The following is a 20,723-nucleotide window of genomic DNA, read 5'->3' as shown; positions in this document are numbered from 1 at the left end:
ATAAGGTGGAATTTTATCTGACGTAAAATTGAGAATGGAAATGGGGAATGTGTATGTGAGAACTATATTGGGTTTTTTTATTTTAAATTTTATAATTAAACTATAGTATAATTTCCTTCAAGTTGTTTCACTCTGTATTGATCAATACATTACAAGGTTCTTATTTATAATCACTTATCTGTAACTTTCCATTTTGTTTTAGGGAGAAGTCATCCAATTCGTAGTGTGTCAACACCTTCTCAGCAGACTCCAGAAATTACTCCAGTAAGCACACCCACACCGCAATCGCCGCAAGTAGACCCAATTCAGTCTGTGCCTACAAAATCTCATGGCCAAGAAACAAACAACGAATCAACGGATAGTGTTGAAATAGCCGAAGAAGCTTTTGCTTACCAAACTTTTAATCAACATACTGGTACTAACGCTTCTAGTCGCCATTCACCTTCACCTCTTGAAAATTCCCCTTTTCAAGAAATTCAAATGGAAGATTTGTCAAAAAGAAAGAAAAAACATTCGAAAAAGATGCCAAATGTACGTCTGCATCAAATGAAATCGTTATCTCGAAGTCATTCTCATAGCCCAAAACGTGATGAGGGCATCGGTTCAGATAGAGGACGGTCTTATTCGATGGTTGAGGAAAGCAAACGTGATAGAAGTTTAACTCCAAAAGGCAGGGGTCATAGTAACAGTGAACCTTTTTCAGAAGGAAAACGTTCACGTCCATCTTCGGGGTCGTCTGCAGACGAAAGTCAAAAAATCAGAACTAGAAGTAAGGAAAGTCAGTCTCCAAAAACACTTAGACCAGCAGAAGCTCCAGCCTTGACTTTATTTTCGCAAGACAGTGAATCAATGGCAACTAGTATAGACTCATTAAAGCTAGTGCCACCAGCCGAGAGTCTAAGGACTCCTAGTGATACATCGAGTACAGGAACAAGCAACGATGGAATGAATGTACCTGTAGAGAAGCAGGATATTAAAGACTCTGAACCAAGTGTCAAAGACACGAAACCAAATTTTGCATTTAAATCAACGTCTGCAGCGGATGTTGAAATAAGTAAAGCAAAAGTTAGTTCTGTTGCTCGGGCTAAATCTTCTACAGCAACAGATCAGCTAACAAAACTGGCTCAGATTGTACAGGAACATTTCTCTGACGATAAAGAGAGTGAAACAGACTTTGTAGATCAGAATACTGGCATGTGAGATTGTTAAAGATTTACTCTAGCCTGGACAATTTAAGTGCAATGTAAGGTTATAGACTTGTAAATAATAATTGTTTTATAGACATATTTATAATATATTATACTAGTACATTAGTTTGGGGAAATTTTAATAGAATTGTGTACAGATATCCTGTGGTGAGTTAAGGATAAAATTTTACGGGATAGGATACGAGGGGGCCTGGTAGGAATTTAATCTATCCATCTGACCAGAAACATTTCTTTAAATTAGGAGTGCCATTTGTGAAGAAGAGTAATATCATATCTATTTGACAATGAATTGCTTTTATATCTGCATGTTTATAATATTGCCTGTGATTATCTTCGTTTTGGTGTGTCATGCATGTTCCATAAGCCTGAAAAGATTTGATTTGAGTTTGTTGGGTTTTTTTTTACGGCATTTTAAAGCACCGCGTTTGGGCTATTTCTTAACGGCAAGTTTTTATTTGTGGTGGAAGCCGGGCTGCCGATAGGAAAACTGACAACCTTAGTCAATTAAGGTTTGAAACTAGTGTTCGAACTCACGACATCAGTGTTCACTGGCTAGTGAACTACTTAGACCACTCAGCTACCGAGGCTCCTATCATAAAAGGAAGAGGACTGTGGTAGTATGGAAAACTGCTAACTTTGTTCTTTTATATGTTGTTTTTATGTTGACCAGGTTCGTCTATTTCTTCTCAAGGACAGAGGCGAAAACTCAACGTATACAACTACACCAAGTCTGATATAACATAAATATGAAACCGAATAGAATCATTCACAGGAGACTTGGCATTTTGCCTTTTAGTATACATGTTCGTGTAATGATACAATTACAGCATATATGTTCCATTTGATTGTTATTCTTAAATGATTAGAAAATACTTTACCAAGTATATTACATATCGTTTGCTTACATAATGCACTAGTTATAAGCCTGGTATCTTTGGTGAGTTATCACTAGATTTAAATTTGGATAACCAAACGAAAATAGACTTATCTGCTCCTATTCTTCAGTTTCGACTTGTAGAATGAGAATGCTTGCCAATTATAAAACTTCCTAACGGTATTTTGAAGTGTTTGGCATAATTTAAGTACAATTTAGGAGTTAACATCTGTTTGTGTACGTGAATAATAATGTTGTTATGTGGGCGTCAGAACTAAAATGCTAGCAGTAAAAACTGGCCTTCAAATAGCATTTAACTCTTTCAATTATTGTTTATTATATGCGTCTTACAATGACCTTGATTTTTATTTCCATTAATTATCGTTATATAATATTCGTATAATGACCTTGAAGTTTCTCCCCATTTTAAAAGAAGTTTATCGACATTACAATCTAATGCTGTAGATCTCGATCATTGAATATACAAGTATCCAAGTCAATGAGTTACATGAAACATTACTATTTCTAATGTGTAAGGGCACAGCTTTATGTAAATAGTATCAAGTACTCACTATGTTTCCTTTTATGAAGTGTCTGACCTAAAAGTAGAAGGAAAAAACAAAAACATTACATGTCAGTAGAATGCAGTTTTTACTACATCACACTTTTAGCTAAGCGTTATAACGGTCGACTTTAGAAAAAAAAAATCCAAAACGGGAGATAACTATTGCAGCCTACAAATCTTAAAAAGTTAACGATCTCATTATGAACTATTCTCAGAAACGTGCATTCTAATATGTTTGTGTTGTATGCTGTGAAGGTCACAAGTCATTGGGGATAATCTGAAAGATGACGTGTCTATAATAACAATAATGCCTACATTGACCACGTGCGTTGATTTAGTTTAGTGTTATACTTATATTAAAGATGGGTCGTCTGTTGAAGGTCACAGTCTATGCCACCATTTTGATTTGATTGTTTGCTGCAGGAGTTATGGAACATTGACCATTTGTTTTACAAATTTTAACATTTTTAAACCCAATGAACGATGCTTCTCAAATAGCATTTCACTTTGCCAGAAATGCTTTCATACTTGAAAGGATTAATTATCAACATGTGTTATTGGCCGTACCGTTACTACCGTTTTAATGTGATAATGTTTGGGGGACTTCTACCATGCGTTTTCTATAGTAATGACACTGCAACATAATGTCCATTTTTCTTTTTAATTCTGTGATTGTTGTACACTTAAGGGCATATCCAACAGTTTCAGGGGAGGTAATAACAAACGTTAACGTCGTCTATTGTTTCCCGTAATTTAACGTTGTTTCAACGACGTCATAACGAAATCACCATTGGAATTGCTATGGCCGTCTGGAAAGGGAGGGTTCTTTCATCAAAGGAAAGAGCACGGCGGGAATTGGCAGAAAACTCATACAGAATATAAACAGAAATTAGAACTCAAATCTTTGAAGATATTTTTGTCCTCTTGGTCTATCATAAAAGAAATGCAATTATCTTAATCATTATAGACCATACTGACGTTACGCACGATATTGCGTCCCAATTGGTAACGTCAAAATTTGACGTTTTACGTCGGTAATCGAGAATACTTTGTTCGTTTTGATTGTAATAATTTTTGATCTATATGGATACTTCAAAGTCTTGAATATGTATGAAATATTTGCTACTGGTAGATACGCAAGCAAATGAACTTTTCGGACTTCTGATTCGGCTTGTGTTGTATTTTCTTTATATTTATTGTAATTTTTATTTTTTTGCTCTTTTCTTTTTAGTTTCTTTATCTCTTTACAATATTTAATTCTCTCTGACTCGGATATGAAATTCTTTTGTTCTGTAATTAATATTTTACCTATTTATTGACAAATTACCATATGTTTTTTTTTCATTTTAGATAATTATTCATTTTCTATTTGATTATAACTACTTTTATATATTGCAGTTCTTATCGTGGTTTCTATGATTGTATCTATTTTCGAAATTTATAATTTGGTTATTTTGTTTTGTCCTCTGATCTTAAAACATAAAATCGAGCCGTACTTGTTATTTAAAAACAATGAAATATCGTTCATATATCATATGATTATACGAACTGCTTTCAAGTTTGATGGCCTAGGAGGATGATTGGCCTAATGAGTTCATATAAAGTGATAAAAAGCATGGTAATTTTAAGATACGCTCGCGGCGAGATTTGTTCGACTCCGATCCTAATCGACAGTTATTGCAACTATTTTAACTTAAGGTCGCCTGATGTCCGGCTTTTCCTACCTTTGATGACAGGTCAATAAAATACAACAAATGTCGCTTAAACATGATGTGGTGTTTAACACCAAAAAAAAAAAAAAAACTTTTAGAAATAATTTGAAAACACATATATGTATAGCGTCCCGAATCGATTTAAAACGTTCAAAACGTAAGGAAATTGCTCAGTGGACAAACTTGCAAGACATTTGATTTGTTAAAAAACGAAGTCATTTCGACTTAACAGCTTATCAAAAAGTATGTTATCGTATTGTGGGGTGAAAGCACAATTACGAAAAAGCACTATTTTATATGCTACAAATTGAATATTTAATAAAATGACGTTGAAACTGACAGTGTTTTTGTAAAAAGCGGCGAAATTCGACATTGGACAATCTTGCAAGACATTTTCCCGAGGCCAATGCGTTTTTATTTGTGGTGCGAGTGCTGTAAAATTCCGGATTTGAAATGGCCCGTCTAAGCACATTTGTAGGAATAATTTATAAAAACAAAATTTTATATCCTCTGATATTTTAAAAAGCGATAGATTTTGATAACTTACCATTTTCAGAAACCTGACCATGGCGAGGACTATTCATTTTTGAAAAAATATTTTTTATCCGTTCGATCAACACAAAAAAAAACAGCAATAGCGTTAAAAATTATATTAGAAATTAATCATTCAAGCGAATTTTCGCGGATTTTAAACTTTTTATTAGACCACAAAAATTCCCGCAAAAGTTATTTTGCGAATAAATTGTTACGTCTGACACGCATATTTTTGACGTTTTGGTAATATTTGTATCATTATTTGAAACTATTATGAAAAGTTAAAGAATATTTTTAATATTTTTGGAAACAGTAATACCTGCCTAATCTATGGATATAAATTTCATAAAGCTGAACTAGTTAGTTTTCATAGAAGAGCTATTTATCAAATTGCTCTGTCGCATTTCACGGCATTGACGCAATAACGTGCTTAAGGGCATACGATACAGTTACAGGGAAGGTAATGACGTTGCTAACGTAATTTGTTATTTTTGCGACGTCAAACTGTGACATGTCGGGAAAAGATGCATTTTTCGACTGATTTTTATCATTCAAACTGATTTAATTTGAAAACGAGTTCATGGACCCCTATTTTTTAAAGCGGCATTTGGTTTCATTTTGCAGGGAGATTATGTGACCAAAATTTTATAAAACTGTAAATAGAGGATTTTTTTTAATTGTGATAAACATGCAGTGAAAAATTACGTTTTTTCCTCAATTCATGAACATTTGATAAATATGAGTTATTTCTGAATAAAAAATTGCATATTTTTTAAAGATATTTATAAAATACAGAAATTACCGATTATTTAACAAAACACAATTTGTTTTTATCTTTTATAACAAAAAAGTTGTGTCTTTTTTTCGAAAAAGAAATTACGGCCACAAATCTGAATTTCGAGCAAATATACAAAATTTCGACCTGATTTTACTCGAAAAGTAGCACATGAAGGTATATTTTTTATTACATATTTGATTTAATCAGGTAAAAAATAGCCTATATGCAAATTTTCATGAACTTGTAAATACAGGATCAAAACTGTATCGTATGCCCTTAACGTCACTCACTTAAGCTTCCGTTTAATTAAAATTATCGTCAATACATGCAGTAAGGAACAACGAGAACAAATGCGCAATGATTTATTATTGCATTTGAATGCAAATGTTAATTAATTCTTTACCAAACTTTTCCGAGATTTTGTCATTCAGAATAGAAAACTCAAAGTTCGGTTTTAGGCAGCAACCATTTGATTTTCGGGTTCCAGTTTTTGACCCTGAGATAAAAAAAATTGTTTGTTTCACCCTCAGCTGCCACTATATGTAATGCTGAAATTGAAAGAAAAAAATATTTAGACTTGTCACCAAAAAGCGAAAAGAAAAGTTTGTCCAGAAAAAAAAATCCATAGCCCCCCCCCCCCCCCCCCCCAAAAAAAAATCAAATGGTTGCTGCCTTACTTGAGAAAGACGAAAAGAAAAGGTTTCTTGAGAAAAATAAAATACGGCGTAAACGTACATTCACCAAGCTTTGCGTTGAAGTGCTATTAATGTACAGTAGCTTTTTTAAATGAATACGACCTTTAACTCGTAAACAATGTTTAACAAAAGATGACACTGTAATAATTAAAAAAAAACAATGAAATAGGAAAACATTGTAATATATACACTGACAAACAAGTAGAAAATATCTGACGATTTTGGTGTATGAGGAAACAAATATAATAATTTAGCACAAATAAAAGCGGTGTAGGTATTCATGTAGGTCTTGACTAATTAGACACGCCCTCACAAAATCAGCAGATCCATAATAGGATAGGAAAAAAAAAACAGCCCACGAAATACCATAATTCAAAATTGGGGAAGGGGGGAGGGGGCTAATAGCTTAACTCGAGATTTTTTTTTATCTTATTTACCTTTATTTTAGTACGGCATACGTTTTACCGATAGCAAACTCTTTATCATAATAATGTATCAATGATTTACTTCTCAGATCCACTTTCGCCTCGTTGTAAAATGTCTGATATATTTGCCACTGGAGCACGGGAGCAATCAATTTATCAGTTTCATATAGTGTTGCATAATCATTAGTTTTCAACTGATAATTGTCTCAAACAGTTTTTCAATTTTGGTATTTTGTTTTTATTATATTTTATTTTTTAACGAATGTTTTAGACTTTCTATCCGCATTTTTTTCTTTCAATTCATTTGTTTGAATAATCAATAATAAAATAGAAGTCAACATCAGTAGTTACATTGTATGCAGCCAAACTAGGTGGAGGGCAGTAGAACAGAAAACAATCTCCATTATGTATATGCCATAACTCATATATTAAAGCGTAAAACAACGACAGTCATGCTCGCTTTTCGGATATAAGACATTTTTATTTCGAATAAACGAGGCTGCAAATTTATACATCCGAGCAGCTAAACGGCCGCACCCAATTTTAGCAAAGATATACTGTCGGACGGGAGAAGTCCAGAGATGTGAATATTTCCATACCCAAATCAATCCTTTTGTTTTGAAAAAGATTTAAAGGTATGCATTAATACGACAGCAACCCAACGACCCATATAATTCAAAACATTAAGAGTCAACATACAGATTTTTGTTTTAGCTGGAAGCCTATAAAGAATAAAATGCCCGAAACTGCAAAATGAATAAATAATATGGAGTCATTTAGTTTTTAGACAAGTGTATGGTTGCAAAATTTCATGTGCTCTTTGTTTATTTCGATATAAGCAAAACGCTTCATTGTAAAGTAACGGTAAAATAAATAATGATTATGGATGACGGACGTCAAGTGGTATACTAAATGAATATTCAGAACAAAATATCAAATGGAAATACAATATGAAAATTAACCCTGCTTTGGTACTATAGACCAAGACACAGAAACGGATTTCTAATGTGTAATACTTTTGTTTTTAAAAGAGGAATGAAAGATACCCGAAGGACTATTTAAATATTCTGTAATTCCACGGTTTGTATGTTCCACACCCTGGTTTCACAATTTTGACGAACACAATAGTAAAACTAACTGAATTGTTATCTCGTCCAGATACTGGTTCTTTATAAATAAGAAGATGCGATAAGTGTAAATATATTTGTCTGCCACACCGTCGCACTGCCTTTGAAAAATTAGCGGGGAAATATAACGTTATTTTCGGAAAACGTCTTAATTTTAGGCGCAATTTGTGAGGCTAACGGGAGGGATTGAGTAAACAATATTATATTTCTCAATTTTCCTCAAAAACGAGTACGGTGACCAATATTTTTCAAAACGTTATGACGTTCCATTTTTTTCAAAGAATAACATATCTTACTTTGGCCAAATTGACACCGTTAGAAATATTTAAAAAAATCAAATATGTGCTTTTCAAATGTTCATTTCTTGCCGGTGTTTGGGTTCACCATGACATTTTTGGCTCTATTTGAGTAAGAATTAATGCTTTAAATGGTAAAATTGAATTTTTCTTACCATCTTAAATTATTAAGCTTCAATTTGAGCCCAATTATATAAGTTTATGTTGATTAAAAAATCATAATTATTTTTCTTAAATGAAAAACGTTTTTTACTCCAAAATTGCAAAAATGTTAAATTTTCAGCAGCATTTTTTGCAAAAACGAAATCGACAACATATATTTATTTTGGCAAAATTTGATTCTCTGTGAATTGAAGAATAAAATATCTTAAAGGGAAAAAATTCTCACCGTCAGAAATAAACTGTTGGATATGCCCTTAAAGCAATTGTTATTGAACATTCTTTGGCACAATTTTGATTTTTGGGGGCATTTTTGCAGCAGTTTTTGGACTGTTTTGTTAATTTTGATTATTCAATGTAACATGCAATATAATAAACTAATGTGTATAATTTTAATGAAATGAAAAACGGTAAATAATGCAAATTTGTGTCGTAAATACAATGAAACGTCATATCAAAATCATTTTAAGTTGAGATAAAGTGTAACAATACATTGCCATAGTGTTTTCATGTCTGCATTTCTAGAACTGTTACATTAAGAAGTTACAGAATCGGGGGACATTTTGCTACAAAGTAGTAAAGTAGCAATCTTAGTTGGCATCTTGATATCAGCAGCTATGCCACAGCGACGTGATTGGTGTTTTAATAAGAGTCACGTCTTGAACCGTCACAATTGTACATAAATTTGTCCATTAAAATCATATTCAGAATTTCTGATGAAGAGGTGAACTTATGTTTTCGTTGGGCCATTTCTTTCTTTTATGTTTTCTTTATTATTCTTTGTAAAGTTGGGGTTTATTTTCTCATTTATTTTGTTTGTATAATTAAATTGTTTTGTAGTTGGGATTATCGTGGTGCACCTCATTTCTGTATACATATAGTATTTTAAGATTACAAAAATGTTTTGTAAACTTTGATATGCACGCCATGCCTAGCTACCCAGGAAATGCATTTAAAAATATTGAAACTGAATTTAGTTTATTCATGTACAGCTGTTAAAATACTGATTTTTTTCCTCCCTCGAGGTATAATATAACAAGCGAAACTACGCCCACACACAAATAAACCCATTAACAGTTCATAAAATTATATCGACCAATGCAAATGAAAAGACTAAAGGTTACGGTATTATGAATTGCATATTTGAGTTGGAATCAGAAGTAGGATGATTGTGGTTTTAAGGGTATACTTTTCGAACTTTTTGAACTGATTTCTTTTCACATTATCATGTATAGATAGTTTCAGAGTCTAATATGCTTTAAGTAGTGCTTTTCACGTCAGTTCCTCTAACACAGTGTGATCTCATAGGGAGTTTAATTTTTCAAGTCTATTCATTATACGATTAGATAATGATTTTCTTTCAAAATATATGAATTATCATAGTTATTTACTGCAATAGTCATCGTAAAAACTGCCTCATTAATCTACTCGGTGAACTGAATAAGAAAATAAAGGACACCCATGCTTTTGTGGTTTGTGTTTATAATGATTTAAGTGGTGCTAGAATCGGCATTTTGAAATAATTTGAATATGTAGAAATGAACCTTTTTTATTAGAAATTTGGAGTGTTTGCCCCTGAATTGCTGATTGTTTTTATCTTAATTGACATTTGCCATTGTTTCTAAATTTATAGGAGGTAGACTTAAAATATGAAAGTATTGAGTAAGGATAACAAAAGTTAAAAGTTACTGTGCAGTACATAGTACCTTTCAGTTATATTAAAATCAAAGCAGCCATGATGAGGGTCTTGCACGGTCGACAAAGCGCATAAAACTTTAAAACCATACATTTCCTTAAATCCACAGTCCAACTTGTTCGATCGTTTCAGAAATAAAACTAAATGGAAACGTGTCAGTTGAGAAGCTGATTATTGTAAATAAATGGATAAAGATACCCGTGCTTTGTACAATGTGGTAGGCTGATTGTTTATTATGAATGTCTGATATATAATGTTCAGAGAAAATTTGTTAAGTTTGATTCATTAAAGTAATATTTTAAATTAATATATATTCAGCAGTTATATGATATGTACAGTATGAAGAATATGTAAATTGTATGAACTTTGTAAAATTTCCGTGAAATAAAAGATTACAATATGTTCTTGTTTCTTACCGACTATGATTATAAGCGCAAACTTTTAAACTGTATGTTTTAACATTACTGACACAAACACACAATAAACACCAATGTACAATTTATAATATGCTTTTTATGAGCTTACCTAGCCCAATGGTCTTTTGATCTTTTACCATCACTTTATTTCCGTTCACCGTAAAACATTTCTGTAAAAAAACAATATCCCTCGAAACTGCTCAATTTATAGGAACCAAAGTTGTTATTCTATATCTGCATGATGTCATCTGCAAAGTTTGATTTTCGTCCAGATTGATCAACCAACATGGCCGCAATGTCTGAAAATAGAAAGAAAAAAAACTACAGCAATGGCTTTATCTCTAAAACCATAGCATATACAGAATGTAAAACTGATTACTGCAACAAGTTCTACATGTTTCTACGCGACTTACGAACCAAGGTTGTTGGCTCTCTGGACTTTCCCCAAATCCTGCGTTGATTGTCGAGTTTATGAGATTCGGTACTTGTTTGGAAGTTTGTATCTACCCGTTAACCTCCATATGCGTTTTTGCCGCCGGAAAGTTTTTTACTTATTGAAATTTCCTCGCTATTTTTCAAAATTCATAAAAGCTCCGATTTAAATTGTAAAAATCAAAATGATCAGCACGACAACAATTTGAAATTTTATTTGTTTTCTACCCAATTTTCAGCAGTCATTTATGTCGGTTATTGTGATAACTATAGCAGCTAGGTTTAAAATGTATAATGCAAAAATTATCAGCTCAGGCTGCATATGCCTACCCTCGAAATTTAGGAAAAAAATACTTTTTTTTTTTTGCGGTATGTCCATTGACCAAGATAAACATTTTGTTTTTCAAAGTGTGAACTCACTACTATTACAAAGTTTGTAAGGGCGTAAAAATAGAACACGTAAAACGGGAAATAAGCTGTAAAATTTGAAACTGTTTATCTCTCAAATCTTTGTTTGAATGCAGCCAATCAAATGCTATTTCTTCCAGGCCTAGAAAGTAGAATGACCGGCGTTCATTCGACAAAAACAACCAGTCAATTGAATAGAGGCAACCCCTGACATATTTTCCCGCCCTCAGTTCCCAAAAACAGTGTAATAAAAGACTTCGACATGGCAAACAATATTAGGCGTTCGGTTAAGGATGTATACTAATTATTGAATAGGAACACGATCTTGAAATGATATAAAAATAAAATGAGGTATGATTTTCAACGTGACAACTCTCCACAAGAGACTAAATGATAGTTGGTTGTCTCTGAAATGAGAACATAAAAATATGGGCGTTTAATATAAACATTAATATCACAATAATAAAAAGTTACTCATCAACTTTAGGACTATAATTTTATTTCATAATCTTTGTACTCCTTTCTATACCTACCCACTTCAAAATATATATGGAATATTACCATAATCTTTAATAAAAAAAAATCTTTAAAATTTTATGTTGTTCGATCAAATTTCACAAACAAATATACGATGTCTGTTAGATCAAGGGTGTAAAACAATATGTAGATGATGTTAAGGAATATCATTTCTGAGTGACGTGTTTTACCCCTAATGTTCCCATAAATCTAACGCTTCTTTGCCAACTGTTTTCGTCCTGAATATGCCTGAAATAATTGCCACTACACGTTAACCATTGAACAACAAACCAACTGTATTTGATTTTTTTTTTATGTTTAATTGACAAAACAACAAAATAAACGACTTGAACTCATCATGAATAAAAATTGACTTCATTAGGATATTCTCTCCCCTACATCATCATTGTATAGTGTTGCACAGCGTTTTTGTTTTTCTGCCAGGAAACATTACATTTACTCTGTGTTTATAAAGTTTTTTAAATTTTAATAACTCTGTTCAACTCCAAATTTGTACATAAGCTTGTTTATGACCAAAAGCTAGTACCTAGAAGAAAATTCTGTATCTGTTTTTCCGTATTTTACTTATAAATGGACTTAGTTTTTCTTCCAGTTAACATTACATAAAGTCTGCAGTTTAAGTTTTTAAGACATTTATTAGATTCATAAACTATCCTGGATTTTCACGAAACTTGGACAGAAGCTTCTTACAATCAAAAGATAGTATCGCGAGGAATATTTTTATTATGTTTTTTTTTCCTCATTTTTGTTGAGTCTGCGATAGAAGCAACTAGAGGCTCTAAAGAGCCTGTGTCGCTCACCTTGGTCTATGTGCATATTAAACAAAGGACACAAATGGATTCATGACAAAATTGTATTTTGGTGATGGTAATGTGTTTGAAGTTCTTACTTTACTGAACGATTTTGTTTGTTACAATTATATCTATCATGAACTTTGCCCATTAGTAACAGAGAACTATATTTGGTAAAAATTTACATAAATTTACCAAATTAATGAAAATTGTTAAAAATTGACTATAAAGGGCAATAACTCCTTAAGGGGTCAATTGACCATTTAGGTCATGTTGACTTATTTGTAGATCTTACTTTGCTGAACATTATTGCTGTTTACAGTTTATCGACATCTATAATAGTATTCAAGATAACCAAAAACGGCAAAATTTCTTTAAAAATTACCAATTGGAGGGCAGCAACCCAACAACCAGTTGTCCAATTCATCTGAAAAATTCAGGGCAGATAGATATTGACTTGATTAACAATTTAACTTCTTGTCAGATTTGCTCTAGATGCTTTGGTTTCATAGTTATAAGCAAAAAACTGCATTTTACCCCTATGTTCTATTTTTAGCCGTGGCGGCCATCTTGGTTGAATGGCCAGGTCATCGGACACATTTTTCAAACTAGATACCCCAAAGATGATTGTGGCCTAGTAGTTTCAGTGGAGATTTTGTAAAAGATTACTTAGATTTATGAAAAATGGTTAAAGATTGAATATAAAGGGCAATAACTCCTAAAGGGGTCAACTGACCATTTTGTTCATGCTGACTTATTTGTAGATCTTACTTTGCTGAACATTATTGCTGTTTACAATTTATCTCTATCTATAATAATATTCAAGATAATAACCCAAAACAGCAAAATTTCCTCAAAATTACCAATTCAGGGGCAGCAACCCAACAACCGATTGACCGATTCATCTGAAAATTTCAGGGCAGATAGTTCTTGACCTGATAAACATTTTTATCCCATGTCAGATTTCCTCAAAATGCTTTGGTTTTTGAGTTATAAGCCAAAAACTGCATTTTACCCCTATGTTCTATTTTTAGCCGTGGCGGCCATCTTGGTTGGTTGACCAGGTCACGCCACACATTTTTTAAACTAGATACCCCAAAGATGATTGTGGCCTAGTTTGGATTAATTTGGCCAAGTAGTTTCAGAGGAGAAGATTTTTGTAAAAGATTACTTTAATTTACGAAAAATGGTTAAAAATTGTCTATAAAGGGCAATTACTCCTAAACGGGTCAACTGACCATTTTGGTCATGTTGACTTATTTGTAGATCTTACTTTGCTGAACATTATTGCTGTTAACGGTTTATCTCTATCAATAATAATATTCAAGATAATAACCCAAAACAGCAAAATTTCCTCAAAATTACCAATTCAGGGGCAGCAACCCAACAACCGATTGACCGATTCATCTGAAAATTTTAGGGCAGATAGATCTTGACCTGATAAACATTTTTACCCCTTGTCAGATTTCCTCAAAATGCTTTGGTTTTTGAGTTATAAGCCAAAAACTGCATTTTACCCCTTTGTTCTATTTTTAGCCGTGGCGGCCATCTTGTTTGGTTGACCAGGTCACGCCACACATTTTTTAAACTAGATACCCCAAAGATGATTGTGGCCAAGTTAGGATTAATTTGGCCAAGTAGTTTCAGAGGAGAAGATTTTTGTAAAAGATTACTTTAATTAACGAAAAATGGTTAAAAATTGACTATAAAGGGCAATAACTCCTAAACGGGACAACTGACCATTTTGGTCATGTTGACTTATTTGTAGATCTTACTTTGCTGAACATTATTGCTGTTTACAGTTTATCTCTAACTATAATAATATTCAAGATAATAACAAAAAACAGCAAAATTTCTTCAAAATTACCAATTCAGGGGCAGCAACCCAACAACCGATTGACCGATTCATCTGAAAATTTCAGGGCAGATAGATCTTGACCTGATAAACATTTTTACCCCTTGTCAGATTTGCTCTAAATGCTTTGGTTTTTGAGTTATAAGCCAAAAACTGCATTTTACTACCCCTATGTTCTATTTTTAGCCGTGGCGGCCATCTTGGTTGGTTGACCGGGTCACGCCACACATTTTTTAAACTAGATACCCCAATGATGATTGTGGCCAAGTTTGGTTTGATTTGGCCCAGTAGTTTCAGAGGAGAAGATTTTTGTAAAAGTTAACGACGACGGACGACGGACGCCAAGTGATGAGAAAAGCTCACTTGGCCCTTCTGGCCAGGTGAGCTAAAAAAGGCGAGACACTATGTTCCGCGGAACCCTTACGATTTTTTTAATTGAAATTCTATAATTCTAGTTCTTCACCAAATAACTTTACGTGATTTCATCGTTCATCAGTTGGAGGCATTACTTTATAATTATATGTTAAACTTAACTGACGATATATTAGAAAAGGTACGATTAATACAGCAGGTGCGATATGTATGATGATGATACAAACGTATTTCTTGGAACATTTTAAAGGAAAGGATGCAACGTAGCCTGATATTTATGAAAAGGAAATAAAATTGAGAATGCGTCAAAGAGACAACAACCCGACTATAAAACAGACAACAGCCGAAGTCCACCAATGGGTCTGCAGTACAGCGACTGGAAACTCCCGTACCCGGAGGCGTCCTTAAATAGCATGCATGAAATCAATAGCTCCAGCGTTTTGTTCCGGTACGTACAAGCATACTATTTTAGATGACTGCATTTATTTTTAAGACTAAATCTATTTTTAAGATGTGTCTAACTTTCTCTGAGTTTGAATATTGTGAGCTATATATGTCAGATTGCGTCACTACTTTTTTTTAATATCAATGCACAAAACATGTGTCTGGTTTATACATGTCATTTACTTATTAAATGATAAATTTATAAAGCAATGTCAAGTCTACTTATTATTCTACAATTGTTTCTCTTTAAATAGTGTTTAATTTGTTGTTGTTTTTTTCTATTTGAGTTTGTGTTGTACTTTTTATTGCTCTTTTTCTCTTAACTTTTTTTTTTATTTTTTCCTCCTTTTGTTTTCTCTTTTTTTCGATTTTTTTAAAGTCAGTGAGGTGTCTTTTTCTTAAAACTGCACGTTCTCAATCCTCTCAAAATGACTAGCTTGTTTTCACCTCAGTCAACTTTAATCTTTTTGTGTCATACTACTCCACTGTATCATACTACTCCTATATACTCCTACACCTCTTGTGGTGAAAATTAACATTTTTAAAGATTTAATCGGCTTTCAGGTTGATAAGGACAGCATTAGTGCATATGAACTAGAGAGATTCTGCTCTGAGCAGATTTGCTCTGCTTATTTCTAGTCACATAGGTCATTCACCTTTAACGGGAATCAAATGACATTGACCTTGACCTTTGAACACCGATTTGTTTTTGATTTGCCGGATTGTTTTCCGAAATTATAAAGGATATCATAAACTATCGATAATGATTAAAGTCATTAAAGTTAATATCAGCTTCCGTTTCATATTAATAAAATCACTTAGTCAAGTGGTTTTGGTATGTTAATTGTTTAGCTTCTTGTTGACTATTTTAGTCTACTATCAACATTGTTTTTGAGATGTCTCTAAATACCCAAACAATTTGTGACGACAGGGCACAGCATTCGAACTCCTTAAGACAATACACGAGTGAGGCGACTCTAACTGTCTAACACTCGTTACAAACAAACGAGGAACACTTTAAGACCGGAATTTAATTACATATTTTTCTAGTGAAAGATTCACGAGGCCATACAAAAAAATATTTAAGTTTAATAAAAAAAAAAATATATGTGTGAGAAGTGATAAGACTGCCAATGAAACAAAAATCAACCCGAGTCCGAAAGACGTGGATTAAAACAACAATAAGTATAAAAGCCTCGACATTACTATGTATGTTCTTTTACTCATTGTTGAAGGTCGTATAGTGGCATGTTACTGCTTATTACAACTTCATTTTTACTCTGGTGGATAGTTCTTTCATCGGCAATCATAACACATCTTGTAATTTTTATATTTTTTTATACATGTATATAGTGTTTTATACCTGTATGTCTTTATCGATATGCTACCAAAAAAGTCCATAATAAATTTAGGGTAGGGATTTTGAAGCATACAATATAGAATATTTAATAATAATAAAAAACTATCACACGCAATTTTTTTTTGTCTTTGCTTTACTGATTTCCATGTTTAATGAGAAATTATGATAAAACCATGAGGTATATTTTTAATTTATTCCTACTCGAGTTAACTGAATATTATATTTGAAAACTGGGGCTGAATTCACAGGTCAAAATTACAACTTGATATTAGTAGTTCCCTTTCTACAGTCTCTACTGTGGTAGATTAATGGCATGGACCTCAAACAAGTTTTACCTTAAATGCTGCTATTCTTTTTTTTTTTACAAACCGATTATAAAAATTATATCAAAATAATTCACAACAGTTGCCTTGGTATTTTGATAGAACGTTATTTGTCGAATCAATGATTAGGTTCCTTCCTGAAACAAATTTTTCTAGCATCATGGTTTTTCCAAAAAAAAATATTTCCCTATTTTATTTGATTTCTCTATGTGTTTATTTAGTAAAAATACATATCTGTCAATTTTAAACCAAATTTTAATTGAAATATCATTATTACAATCAAAATTAAAATCCCACGGCGATTTAAAAAAAATTACATAAATGGAGACCCGGACTCTTATATTGATTTAAAAAAAAAAGCATATATCATTAAATATTTAGTGGAAAAAAATAGATAACTCTATCGGTCTACAAAAATATTGATCAAAGGTCGATCCACACCTAACTTCGATGACTAAATTTTCAAAATATCTAATAAAGCAAGAAACATAACAAATGGACTATCCCACAAATTATACCCTGTTATTCAATAGATATAACAATTAAGTTTTTTTTTAAATTGGACCTTCCTTTTTTGGAGACATTCGAGTACGATATCAAATATTTATTACTGATTGACTCACTGCACATGTGAATTTGTCACTTGTTGAAGTTCAATCCTTAAGGGCAATAAGGTTAAAAACTATTATCACAAAATGTGTACAAATCGGTGCATGTTTTTCTTTATATCACCTATACAAACACCGATGAAGGAAGTCCCAACCGATTGGCTATTGGGTTTCTGTTACGGTATATAAACTTGACACATACAAAATTAAACTCAATATTTTATCTTGTAACAATTAACAATAAATAAAAAAAAAAAAAACATACAATGAATACTATTACTATCTTTTCACGTTCTGTCACCTTCGATCGAAAAATTTCGAAAAACTGTTAAAATGTTATTAATAAATATTACCTGCATGTTTCGTTACGAAAATATATATGTGAATGCGAAAAAAATATTTATCAATTTCACAAAATAAAATTTTAACTTTAACAAATTCACATGCATTCATAAATATTAACTATTGCTTTCGAAACTGGCAGTGTTCGATATGTTTTCAAACAATTTTTAAACATATGTTTGCTAAAACTCTGGTCGTAAATATTTCATAATCGTTCAACACAAACTCGTATGTCTTTTATTCTCCCCAAGACAAATTATTGCAAATACTGTCTCGACTAGTGGGCTCGTCATATGTTTACACACAACATGTATAAGTTATACCTGCGAAGTTTTGCACCGTTAGTCTTTTGAGGTAGAATACTGCTGCTTAAAAGAGCTTTCTCTTTGGATTTCGTAAAAATAATTATCCTAGTTTGAATTGTCATCAATGTAGATGTGGATAGTATTTCAAGTACTCCGACAAAGGCCGTGGTAAGTTAATTTTATCTATATTCGCTGCTATATCCTCTTTTTTCTGGGACACGGGTAAAGTACGATTTATTGTTAATCTACACATATGTTTTAAATCGGTCACTGCATTTACCTTTGGATTTTTAAGTACTATTGGCAAGTCCTTGCGTCCTGAACTTTCTAACCATCTACATTTGTTACGTTCATTTAATCCTAATCTTACGTAATAGTCCACTAAACTAACAATGGAATCAAATTTTGGCACACTTGATTTAATATTCACATCACAATCTAGTTGAAAAAATCCTTTTGAATATGATACCCGTACACTTGTTGGTCCCCTAGGAGTTTTTACACTCACCGAAAATAAGAAGTTGGGATCTGAACTATCCCTCACTAAAAATGTTCCTACATCAGATTTTCCTAATGTTAACTTTGCTTGTTGACTCGACATTCCATTAAAATACCAGTTTGATTGCATAAGTAATTCCATATTCCTACTTTGAACATTAAAGTCTTTGGCACATAAATAATCTGAAGTTCTCTCTTCTATATTTTTTGGACAAGTCCGACACGTGTACGTCCCACCAGATTGTAACTTAATTTGTCTATCAATCCTTGCGTCTTTGTATGCTATCAAATCCTTTTTGTAATGTGGACTTAAATTTTTGAAGTCTGACTCTGCCATACATAAGAACACGATGATTTGATCTTTTGGACACATTTATATATACCTCCTTGCCCTAATTCACCGACTGATAACGTAACTAAACTTTGTTTATAATTTGATGTCTTCTCTTTTGGGTTCGTAGAGACATTTGAAACACAAACTAAAAACTCCGCCTTTTAAATACACCATCGAGACTACTAAGAATAATCGAACTTAGAGTTCACCAAATAAAGGAGACCTATCATTCTCAGAAAATCAGGTGGTTTCCTCGGAAATCCCCTTTCGAGAAACGGCGCATGTCATTCAATTTTATATATGGAAACCACCTTTCTAAAAATAAACTTATCAGTTACTTATTTGTTTTACTTGTAAGAAGAATTATCACAGGGAAGTATATTACAGGTAATTAATTGATGAAATTGCTGATATAATTGTTATGCCCGTTGTTTCATTATTCAGTACTTAAAGGTCTTTTGAAAGATTTGTTTACAGAATATAACATCGCTAAACTGAAAGTAAAAGATCAACTACAACTACACGTGACCTTTGTTTGTAAATAATTCGCTGAATTATGTATAATTATACAGGTGAAGTTCATAAATAGATGCAGTATTAAGTGTGGTTTCACACACACATCCTTGTAATTCGTCGTAAAATAATATTCATTTTTTTATACAATGAATGAAATTGTATTATATTCAATGATGAGTAATTCATTTACTTTTCCAATAATTTAACGGCGGTTTGTGGTAGTAATCGCATATATATCCTTAACCAATAATTAAGTCTACCGTAAAATTCTGATACTTCCTCTCATCAAATTAATCGAACTGTTGTAGTTTTACTTAGAAGTATTTACTGATTATGAAAGAGATCTACTGGACGGCGTATTTGATAGAAACTGAGGGCAAGCTAAAAAAAAATACATTTATAAATACTTAATCGATACAATAAAATTGTTACTATATATTTACAATATTTATGTTTAGCACAAATAAGAATAAGAGCATTTATTAAATCTGGGACTAGAACATAAATTTGTTTATTGGTCCCAGATTAGATACACCCGGATAAATACTTCAAAAGAATTTGTCTTTAATAGCCATCTTAAAGGAAGACTTAATTTAAACATGAAGAGCAAATGTTGGGACAAAATTTTTGATATTATTCAAAACGTCTCAAATCGAGTGTCTTCATTATTTTTGCACAACTGCCCAATACCATATGTGTTGCCTATTAAAAGGTAATACCACTGTTGGTTAACTTAAAATCTGCATAACATAAAACACAACCTTAAATATTATATATATAGCCACTGATTCTCAAAATTTGTACCAACATAAAAAAAATAAAAAAAAATAAGTTCTCACATTAACACAGAGGTCATAAACAATACGCTGTGAAGCATCCTTTACTTTTATGGTGAGAATGAAGTATTGTTCCACATTTATAACATTGCTTCAACTCTAAGTGCTTATATCAAAATAATCTCTAGGTTATGAAAATTCAGACATTCAAATTGACCTTTTTTCAAAATTTTAACCATACGAGTTGACAGAGGTATATAGGAATAGAAATATAGTCATTTTGTCCGTCTCTGTTTCGTAAGTAAAACCTATATAATTATGTTGACTGATTAGGTAT

The 20,723-nt window shown here is 32.2% G+C and overlaps 2 protein-coding genes and 1 long non-coding RNA gene across 4 annotated transcripts in view; 1 reads left to right on the top strand and 2 right to left on the bottom strand.

Annotated features, from left to right (window-relative positions):
• Window positions 1-1,595, top strand: part of LOC134725011 (protein CLEC16A-like) — a 91,121-nt gene extending 89,526 nt beyond the window's left edge. For both annotated transcript variants that reach the window (XM_063588466.1, XM_063588465.1), the window contains exon 23: window positions 203-1,595. In XM_063588466.1, the coding sequence (XP_063444536.1) occupies window positions 203-1,200 (998 nt within the window). In that variant the 3' untranslated portion in view covers window positions 1,201-1,595. The remainder of the gene's footprint in view (window positions 1-202) is intronic.
• The window catches only part of LOC134725013 (uncharacterized), a 209,250-nt gene that overhangs the window by 35,026 nt on the left and 153,501 nt on the right, over window positions 1-20,723 (bottom strand). The window contains exons 13-14 of the long non-coding RNA XR_010108508.1: window positions 10,595-10,784; window positions 2,655-2,681 (exon numbers count right to left, since the gene is read on the bottom strand). This is a non-coding gene — a long non-coding RNA (uncharacterized LOC134725013). The remainder of the gene's footprint in view (window positions 1-2,654; window positions 2,682-10,594; window positions 10,785-20,723) is intronic.
• On the bottom strand, window positions 16,745-19,486 carry LOC134725012 (suppressor of cytokine signaling 2-like). The gene has a single exon (XM_063588467.1). The coding sequence runs from the start codon at window positions 19,131-19,133 to the stop codon at window positions 18,384-18,386; it is 750 nt and encodes a 249-aa protein (XP_063444537.1). The 5' UTR covers window positions 19,134-19,486; the 3' UTR covers window positions 16,745-18,383.

Source organism: Mytilus trossulus, chromosome 7, assembly GCF_036588685.1.
Source record: "Mytilus trossulus isolate FHL-02 chromosome 7, PNRI_Mtr1.1.1.hap1, whole genome shotgun sequence".
Lineage (NCBI taxonomy): Eukaryota > Metazoa > Mollusca > Bivalvia > Mytilida > Mytilidae > Mytilus > Mytilus trossulus.
The sequence above is the reverse complement of the archived record's forward strand: the minus strand, read 5'-3'. Positions and strand labels throughout refer to the sequence as shown.